Source organism: Chenopodium album, chromosome 20 (genome assembly GCF_948465745.1).
Source record: "Chenopodium album chromosome 20, dcCheAlbu1.1, whole genome shotgun sequence".
In the NCBI taxonomy this organism is placed as follows: domain Eukaryota; kingdom Viridiplantae; phylum Streptophyta; class Magnoliopsida; order Caryophyllales; family Amaranthaceae; genus Chenopodium; species Chenopodium album.
In genome coordinates this window covers 16,728,789-16,739,654 of record NC_137853.1, presented here as the reverse complement: position 1 = coordinate 16,739,654, position 10,866 = coordinate 16,728,789, and the positions used below count along the sequence as shown (strand labels likewise).

Here is a 10,866-nt window from a genome sequence, read left to right as displayed (position 1 = left end):
AAATAACAAAATAACTTCTATAACACTGATCAAGTAACTCTTGTAATACTGATCGAGTAACCCCTATTATATTAACGAAGTAACCCCCCTATAACACTGACCAAATAACCCCTATTGCAATAACGAAGTAACCTCTATAATGTTTGATCACACGGTGTGGTCAGCTACATATAAGACTTTATATTTAAAAAGATGAGTAAATGATGATTTTTTTTCTATTTATTTTTATTTATAAAAGAGGAAATAATGGTAATTATTGACCATATAAACATTGACGTTACAATTTATTAAATGTTCTAAAAAAAAGATAAATTACGATTTTCAATTATTTCTATAGTAATTCGTATTCAATCTAAATTTTCAGCCTAAATGTTAGTATGAAGTGCCTGTTGTTAGTGAGGACGAACACAGCCTAAGTTGTTGGAAGCCTTTCTCATCTTGGATCAATGTCTTCGACGAAAATCACCAACAAAATAATGAGGTACAAACCAACAGCAAATTCCATGGACATTGAGTCACTTTTAGCTTTGGAAATGTCTATTGGTATAAATAATTGAGCCATTGTCGTCAGCTGATATATCGGCTGTAATGTACACAACTCCTGTGCAAATCTTCTTTTTTACGAAGCGTAGTTCCCTCAGATATGCCTGATCCTCTCTGTTCTTCGAGACGTGATTAACAAAACACCATCTCCTAATTTTCTCAGAGATGGCTCATGGGGGTATGATGCACTCTTCAATTTCTATACCTGAAATGTAGGCAAACAGCATTTTCAAGGAAGTTATACGTCAATATTACACCATAATATATACAGTAGGCAGTAACAGACAAATAACAGAAAAACCGACGATGAGCAGAAGATCAATGCAATAAATTGCATTTTGAACACACTTATCCCACACCAAAAAGATTTGGGGACAATCAAATCATTAATAATACTTGATGTATGATAACCACCCACACCATCTCTAAATCTCCCAATTATATTATATCTTCTCAAGTGATGCCACTATTATCTTCCATCCATCCCCTCCCCTCTATCTTCTTGTTCCCCTCTTGCTTTTTTCTGCTATTTCTATCAAAAAAACACTAAAAGCTAACTTCCTAGGTTTTTTTTTTTGGAAGAATTGAAATAGCTTAGTTGAATTCAAGAAAACTAAGCCATAATCCCTTCACAAAAAAAAAAAAAAAAAAAAAAAAAAAAAAAAAAAAGAAAGAAAGAAAAAAAAAGGAAGAAAAATATTTATTCAAGAAAAAAAAAAAGGAAAGAAAAATATTAAGGGTTCAAAAAGCTGCACAACCAACCCTGTCGAAATTTAACACTTCAAGCTTGTCATAAATTTGAGCTTTGATCAGGTAAGACCACAAAATCGTGAAAGGATGGAAATAAAAGAAGGTGCTCAAAACTTTTTTCATAAATTTGTGTGGTAACTAAACTTTGGTAAATAACACTTACCAAACACTAGGTCACCCCCATCTTTGTATGCGTAATGCCTTCCCTCAGAGGAGAGTTGCCTCTGAACTGCAATTCTAACGATTTAGTGTCACCTTCTTTCTCTTTGTCCAGTGTGAATTCCAGCTGTTTCTCCACAGACTTGATAATAGCTGTGCGTTTTGTTCTTAACCGATATGGCGGAGATGCATTAAAAGGCTTTCCATTGCAAAATTCATTCACAACAGAGGAATGAGATGGAGGAGTGGGAACCAAGCTTCCATCCTGATTCATAGATTGATGTATTGCACTTTGCTGCTCAATTGAAGATAAGCACCTATCTTTGCAGGAAGTTTCATCATATTTTCCATTCTTTTGGGTTTGAGGGGTTTGAAATTGTACCTTTCTCTTTCTCATTATGGAAGGAGTATTAGGAAATGTCATAGCTGCAATTTTCAATATAGATTCTGGGCTATGAGCAGAAACACCATTGCTCTTCACACTAGGTGGAGTGAAGAAGCCTGCGCGTGATGTGAGTGGTGCTGGGCTGCAATCAGATTGTGTGCAACTGTTGGTCAAGTTTGATTCTGATGGACTACAAGTTTCGTACTGTGGTGGTTTATAGTACAGTGACCCATAAGTTCGATTTACAGGCTGAAGAGGAGTAGCACCATCTTCATTTTGACTAATCACATCAACACTTCTGCATTTATCAAGTGAAGGTAATGGTAAAGAGTGTATATTTTTACAGCTGAAGTCTATATAAGATGATCGCTCCACGACATCGGAGTCGGCAGTCTCATCAGCAGGACAGCTGGTTGGTCCCATTTCTAGAAGATTGCTAGCCATATTCAACTTGATATTCGTGTCTTCTGGTACATGGTCTGTAGCACCTGAAGAAGTCTGAGCAGATGAATCGGATTCCTTATTTGAACCAACCATCAATTTCTCATTGGAAGTGGGTATTTCTATATCCCGTGCATTATTTTGGAGATTATTCTTTGCAACAGGTGGGAGTTTACCAGTGGCCAAATAAAAATCTAGCTTCTTCTTCAAGGAACTGTTCCAGTGATTTTTTATTGCATTATCAGTCCTAAAACAAAGAAACGGCAGAAATATGATGTTACAGGCAACTCAAAATGTCAAAATGAAAATACAGTTTATAAAATTCCAAAAAAGAAAAGATAACAAGTTATAACAGCCTAGGCTACAGTATAATTCTGAGTAGGCTGTTTAAGATCAATTCAGTCGACCAACAAAAAGTGTAAAATCTTTGTCAAGGAATCCACCTATTTCTTCAGCTTCAGACCTTGAACTTTGAAGTGCAAAGAAAAAGGCAAAAGCAAATCAAGTTTCCATACATGGTCTAGCATATCCAGGGCTACAGTCTAATTTAATGTAGACTGAGCCACATCATTGTGAGATCATTCTCAGGATTGACAAGTTATGTCCAATGATAATCACTATACATTAACATATTGTATTAGTCTGAAGTAGACTGAGCAACAATCTCTGTAGGGGGAAGAGGGTGCAGCCAAGTCTCCTTGTACTTTGTCAGGGCTTAATGGCTAATTGATCAATGTCCAAAAACCATGGTTCAGCCGTGTTTTTTAACACAGGGGGTCCTTGTCAGAGGCTGAATTGTTGAAGGTAAAACAAAACAAAATTTCTGGTGACAGTTTTTGTCAATATCTGGGATTCACTGGCAGTACTTCCACTATCAAGCACATTTCCCTTTAACATGTATAGGCATCACAGGGTGGCAATGAGAGAGCTGAACCATATGCATTGGATCTGAACTCTGTGCTTCTAAGTATTTACAATGGCATCACAGGGTGGCAATGAGAGAGCTGAACCATATGCATTGGATCTGAACTCTATGTGCTTCTAAGTATTTACAATGGCAAGTTGATGCTATCCGTAACAATCTCTACTGCTCGAAATTCGAAAATATTCAAGGAGCTGCAATATTCCATTTCTAACATTAAAGAAAATCTATGGTCATAAACAAGTCAATAGAACTCCACCAACAAAATGTTTACAAATTTAACTTACCAGCTATAAAATGGTAATGGATGATGATAAAAAAATGTAAAAATAATAAAAATAAGGTATTTGAGGAGGGACCACGAAATCTTCTTCACAAAGCTGCTTATAAAATCATTAACATTATCACCATTTATTATCAATAACCAAATGGGCCGTTAAGGTTTAAGATAAAGCAAAGATATCATCTGGAGAAAGTGTGTCCAATACAAAGAATCATCTCCCTTTTACTCTCTCAACCTCTAACTCATTAACATATAAGACATATTTCCAACCTAGGCCTATGGTTAAATCCCATAGGCCTAGGTTGGAAATATGTCTTTAGAACTCTATAAGATCGTACCTCTGTATTCTTGAGTTCTAAAGACATATTTCCAACCTAGGCCTATGGTTAAATCCCTAGAGACGTCCAATTAGAGTCTGGTTAGCACCTTAAATCTGCAATTATAGGTTGACAATGTCTGACTCATACCACCAGTCACCCGAAAGATTAAAAAGCCATGCTTATATCTATAACCTGTGGTGGCAATGTCTGACTCATACCAGCAGTCACTAGAAAAAGTTAAAAGCCATGCTTGTTTCCATAACCTGTGGTTAGAGAGAGGGGCGAATAGTAAAGTAGACAGAATTTTATCGAGTCACACCTATAAGTCTATAACCATGCAATTTCCCTAAGCTAGTGGTTAAAGAGGAGGCAAACTATAAAGTAGACAGATTTTTTTCTTGAGTAAGCAGCCCATATAGACCAGGAAGGTTAAGATTTTTATTCTATCAATGTGCTTCCATATCAAGCCAGCTCGCAACCAATTATCTAGTTCCCTCATGTTCCAAATAAAGCCATCAAATATTCTCTTTAACAAGCTTCTCATGTCAACCAATATTAATATGAATAATTCCAACTATGCATGATTCAACAATAAAAGGTTTTTAATCTATCAATGTGCTTCCATATCAAGCCAGCTCGCAGCCAATTATCTAGTTCCCTCATGTTCCAAATAAAGCCATCAACTATTCTCTTTAACAAGCTTCTCATGTCAACCAATGTTAATATGCAATTCCAACTATGCATCATTAAACAATAAGAATCCAAACTTATAGATTACACATGGTTAAGCCGAACTAGATAATTGGACCAACTACGACATGCAACTCTCATAATTGCAATTAATATTGTCCAATGTCCATAGCCCTTAGTTGGAAATATTTTTGTTAACCTTGGCTAAAAGGTGGCAAATAAAATAGTATTCCATGATACAAGATTTGGCAATAATCATATGTGATAAATGTTATCGAAAACTCAGCCATAATCAAAGATATCCCTGCCCATTGGTTGGATCCCTTTCTTGAAGTACTATTTCTCCGGAAAAAATTTCCCTCCATTTCTAAGTAAGACCCCCTTCAATTTAAAAATATACTTCCTCCATTCCACTAAAATTACAACAAGGGGGGAAGACATGGAAAATGGAATTTAAGATGAGGAAAGATATAGAGAAAAATAAAGATAGGGACCTATGTGATGAGGAGAGAGATAGAGAGAAAGTATGTACAAATATGGTAATGTTGCAATATTTGTGAGACTCCATAAATTGGTAATTGTTGCAATATTAGGGGAATGGAGGAAGTAATATTTAGTAACAATAAGTTAACCAAAAAGAAGATGATTCCAGTAAAATAAGAGAAGTTCAGTAAAATAAGACAAGTTCAGTAAAATAAGTTAAGTTCAACAATAATATATAAATTTCTGTAAAACTCAGTTTTAACTAGTAAAAACCAATAACATCAAAGAACAAATGAAATAGTTAAACTAAGATATAATAAGTCAGAATAAATCAAACTTATTTTAACTTCAGGCTAGTGTTGTATCTGCTATTGAAATCAGAATATGACCTCAAATTTTTGTCATAATAGAATGAATACAAGTGAAAAAGACATCAAAAGACTAAAATGACCCATATTGCAACATAAGTATCTCAGAAGTTCATATATAACCATTCCAATTACTCAATAAACACTCAAAGTTATGTATATAATGTTACCTTTAAAGAAAGCAAAAAACTTTACTCACCTTCCAGGTAAAAACTTGGCTATTTCTGCCCATTTGTTCCCGTATATACGATGTGCATTCATAAGAGCTAGTTCTTCATCCAATGTCCAAGCATCCTTCTTTATATCTGGATTCAAATGATTGTGCCACCTAGGAATAAATAAAACATCAGTTCACTGACTATGAGAGGGGAAAGGACAACCACAGAAAAGTGATATATGACTCTTGAGAAAACCAATGCCCTAAACCCAACTTCAAGGATGAAAGAGATTACATCGGTCTGACGGTGTCAAATTAACATGTGACTAATATATTGACTTCCTAAGTCCAAGGCCATGCTCCTATCTATGATTTCGTTTGATGTTGCGAAATTACCATCCCACCACAAGAGACTTGAATTCCAAGCTTATGTGAAGTTTATAACTTTATATATACGTCTATTTGAGCCCTCATGAGCATAACCAACGAGAGTCAAATATTCCATTTTCGTCCGTATCTATTAAATATTAGAAGTTCAAAAGTAGTTGTTAAGTTTCAAAAAAATAACAACATTTAGGTGCCACTAACTCAATTCTTATTGGTCAAAAGCATCTTAAAATGAAAAGCATCACAATAAGCGTTCCCTAATTTATTTTTTATACTCCCTATATATGACAACTAAAATGGGACGGAGGGAATACTTATCTCTTCCCACCACTAGAGCTTAGGGTCACACTTTTATTCAATTAAAAATAATACACTACTTCTCTCATCAAATCTACTTTTATGTTAAAATAACAATTGACAGCCACAACTCAAATCTCCATCTAAAACCATAAGTCCTAATAATTGGGCACACTCAAGGGAATAAACTTCTAAAGCCAACAACCTATGGTATTAGCTATGAAATCTAGAAAGTTGTGAATTGTTATGATCTTAACACAAGAGATTCGAATTTCAGGCTTTATATGGGCTTGTGTAAGACCTATATATATTTATGGGCTCTCGACTCTTTAAGCTAGCTTATATAGATTTTTAAAGAAACATATTAACTTGGCCACAAATATTTTAATTGCTTTTGTGATAAAATTAAACAATAACATCAATTAAACTTTCCCAATAACACCTTATTTTATTTTATTTTTCCACTTCTAAGATTAAGGCTTTGATTGATTGATTTAAAAAACTCATAATTACCTTTTTCAAACTTTTCCGATAACTCTTTTAGTTTTCATTAACAAAGAAGTAGCCGTCTTTCTATGTTGTATTTTCCCGTAAAGTATATCCTTTGCATTTTACAGATACATTCTAGTAATGTTTGCCTAGATTTCTTCTATTAGCATTTGGAAACTTTTGGGCAATCCAGCAAAATGGGCATTAACAGGTTGATCTAATGGATCTTGAAACCAAAATAGTATAATTTGTTTGTAAGCTTACCGTTCTCGACATTGCTTTCCAATACGCCCTGGTAAAGACTTAGCAATCACAGACATTCTATGTTGTATTTTCCCGTAAAGTATATCCTTTGCATTTTACAGATACATTCTAGTAATGTTTGCCTAGATTTCTTCTATTAGCATTTGGAAACTTTTGGGCAATCCAGCAAAATGGGCATTAACAGGTTGATCTAATGGATCTTGAAACCAAAATAGTATAATTTGTTTGTAAGCTTACCGTTCTCGACATTGCTTTCCAATACGCCCTGGTAAAGACTTAGCAATCACAGACCACTTTGTTGGGCCATATCTCGCCACTAACTCAATAATTATTTCATCCTCCTGCAATTATAAAGGATAAAGCAATACTTATAAGAACCCCAACAAACGTTTTAAAAGTTATTTTATCCTCCTACAATTTAAAAGGGCAATACAATTACAATACTTATAAGAACCTCAACAAACATTAACAAAAAAAAAAAAAAAAAAAAAAAAAAAAAAAAAAAAAAAACACATGATAAGGTGGCATCTGACCTCTTGAGTCCATGGTCCTTTAACAAGCTCAGGATTAAGAACTTTCTGCCATCTGTGCAGACATTGTACTTCTGATCTATCTGGGAAGAACTCGGCTGCATATTTAAATATTGTAGCATGTATCAGTGAAATGCATTACTTCTACATAAACTTCCATTATCTGACTAATTTCATCCATTAAGATATACACGTCAAAACTGAAGACTAATTGGATAAGCAATTCTATAGTCTTATGCAATTAAAATGGACAATTGAGAAATTATCAGCATTACTAATTTCTTGGTGCATAAAAAGACTCTTAATTGCTTGGCCATGCTTTCCTTACTTTTATGCCTGAAGATAATGAAAATCTATATACAATACAAACAACATATAAGGAAAGAGTTTAATTTTACAATTCAAATGCAATTTAAAGTTAAAAAAAGAGAACAACGATATTTTGTTTAACCTTGGAAATTCTCCACATTGGCAAAGATTTGCTCATTCTTTAGTATAAACAAGGAAATGATGATGTGTGACACAAGTAAACAAGAAGCCCAAGCCCCCCTCACATTCTCAACATCAACCCAACGCTCATCCATCTCAAAGGAGCACCTTGGCATATAATAAAATTCTAAATCTCAAACTGGTAATGTCGCATTGTCAGGTTTTCTATTGCATTGTGCAATCATGATGTGAACTATGAAATTGGATCCATCTCAAAGGAGCACCTTGGCATATAATAAAATTCTAAACCTCAAACTGGTAATGTCGCATTGGCAGGTTTTCTATTGCATTGTGCAATCATGATGTGAACTATGAAATTGGAAAATTTCCATTATATTGTGTGGTTCAATTATACTATGAAACTTCTATTTACGTTCTAAGGTGGGGTGTGGACAACATTAGGGTGAGATGGTGGTTAGTATCACATGAGGCAGAAAATAGATTCTTTCCCATTGAGTTATTTTTCCTCATTTCATACGACAGGAAATGAGTAAGACCAACCTTCTTGCACTAATATGGCATAATGGCAACCCAATGCCAATTGAGCTCTTTTACTTTGGCATGGACTGCATAAGCATCAATTTTACAAAAATTCAACCAAACACTAAGTATAGGTTTGCTATAATTCGAACTCATACCATTTATGCTTCCAAACAAAGAGCCCCAATTTCAGTAAAGTAGTGAAGGACTGAAGGAGAAAATCATATGTAAAATTGGTGTAAATTATCACTGTAAAACATGCAAGGAAACAAACCTATTTTTTTCCAACTCTTTCCTTTGAAAGTGGCAACTGCGTTTCGTAGTGTTTCATCCTGCATATAGCGCTTTCCTTTGTTAGACAGCAAATAAAGTGCAAGAAATAGACACAATGACAATACAGAATCCAGAAAAAATCTGGTGGGAAATGAAGAGTTTGCCAAAGTGTCATATTTGTATATACCCACATGTTTTAAGCTTCAAAAAAAAGGAAAAAAAAAACACACACACACACATTCCATTGTTTTGTTGAAATATTATCATCAATACTAACCTCTTCTGGTGTCCAACCACCCTTTGCTCGCCTAATTGGTCCTGTAGTCCTCCTACAAAGAAAAATTTGCTGACAAATCAGACTACATATTAAACATCAGTGAGAAGTCACTGTGCGTAGATAGAGATAGTGCTCAAATGTGAAATGATAAGAAGCATTAGAATGGGAACATACACTAAAGCATACTGCTTACACACTCCAGACTATGAAATTTAATCCCTTGTTTCATAAAGTATGATTTGAAGACAATTCTTTAACAGAACCTGGGCAATTAAAATGTGAAATGATAAAAGAGAGCACTACACTCGAGCAATATTCTCTTTACATATCAGCCATTGTCACAACTCCACTATAAAAAGAGTTACTCTCTATGTTATAATATAATGGCTACAGTTTGAAATTTGGCACCATTAACAAAGTTCACTTTAACTATCGTTTATAATTTAGACGGAAGGAAAAGTATAGTCATGTAGAAACTCGTTAAACTCGTCTCAATATATGAATGTTCAACATATCAACTTTTTATAAGTTCTACAATAGTAAGCATAAAGCTCAGCATCTCCCATCCCACCACTCCACGATAGCATACATCTTAACATTGTACATTGTAATTTACTAAGTTCTACCTCATTTGAAGTTGTCACCGAACAAGATTACCAAAAAGCATCACAATTTCACTCAAATACCTTGGGTATAACAGTACAATATTTGACAATAAAAGAATCAGATTGCTCTAGGCATATAGGGCACCACACAAACATATGAATTCATAAAGATTATGTCAACAAAACACGAAAGTAGAGAGAGTTGAGCTTCTGATACCTATGAGAAGGCGAAGTGGCAACCGGGCTACTAACGCCCGAAGACTTGAGACTAACACTAGCACTACCTTCTTCCTCGGAAATTGACGAACTCGAAGCAGCAGCTGATTGTTTATTCTCCAAACAACACTCCTCCGCTTTCAAATCACCTTCTGCCATCTCCAACTCTAATAATACAATTCACTAAATCACACATCCTAATCACAATCACCAACCTAATTGCCAAAAAATCAAATACACTCATTAAAACACATGAAATCAGCAAAAATCCAAAAATAAATCACCGAATCAAAATCATAAACCCTAATATCAAATTTCTACGAATCTCAACTAACTATACATAATCAGCATAACCAAAACACGGATCTTACCTTCAATTATCAGATCAATACAATAAACCAAGCAAAAATTAACAAGAAATTCACAAATTTCATCAGAAGAAAACGAAAAGATACATCAATCACACAACTTAATAATTTCCAATCATAAAATCAAATTCAAGAAAAAAATAGAAGAAAATTATCAAAATTGTAAAGCAAAAAACGTATAATTCAAAATCAAATTAATAAAAACAAACCTTAAAAACTGGCGGGAATCATTGCAAAAAAAGGAAAAATTAGGTTGCCGTTGGAAACAACAACAGCAGATTCTAGAGAGAGAAAGAGAGCGGTTTGCCCGTTGAATGTAGAGAGAGAAAGAGAAGGGCTTTTCAGAAAGACGTAAAAAAACCAATTTAATTAAAAAAATTAAAAAAAAATAAGCAAATGAGAGAAATATAACGAATATAAGATCACCGACGTTGCCGTTTGGTGCCGTTAGAAAGAGATTTGTGAGTTGTATTTAAGTTTTCGAAAACCCTATAATTTAACGGACGTTAAAGTTAACGGTTTTTATATCAAATAAATAAAACAGTTTGAGCCTTAAACGGCACAGTTTTGGGTTGAGGGGAAAGACTAGTCGTTAGTTTATGATGCTTTCCCGGGCGTTTTGTGACCGTTGGATTAGATTGTGAAAGTGGGTGGTTTTAGATTGTGTAGAGGGTTGGGTGTAATTATTGG

The 10,866-nt window shown here is 34.4% G+C and overlaps 1 protein-coding gene across 2 annotated transcripts; it reads right to left on the bottom strand.

Annotated features, from left to right (window-relative positions):
• Nucleotides 1-202: 202 nt before the first annotated feature.
• LOC145597706 (transcription factor MYB3R-3-like) lies at nt 203-10,595 on the bottom strand. 2 transcript variants are annotated; one of them, XM_081653941.1, is made up of 9 exons: nt 10,386-10,595; nt 9,810-9,975; nt 8,988-9,039; nt 8,712-8,769; nt 7,472-7,566; nt 7,176-7,279; nt 5,544-5,672; nt 1,457-2,525; nt 203-748 (listed from the first exon to the last, which is right to left on the bottom strand). In XM_081653941.1, exons 2-8 carry the CDS (start codon nt 9,965-9,967, stop codon nt 1,463-1,465), a joined length of 1,659 nt encoding a protein of 552 aa, XP_081510067.1. In that variant the 5' UTR covers nt 9,968-9,975; nt 10,386-10,595; the 3' UTR covers nt 203-748; nt 1,457-1,462. The 2 variants fall into 2 exon arrangements, with proteins under 2 accessions (XP_081510067.1, XP_081510066.1); XM_081653940.1 differs by having other exon boundaries at nt 9,810-10,023; nt 10,386-10,557.
• Nucleotides 10,596-10,866: the final 271 nt, after the last annotated feature.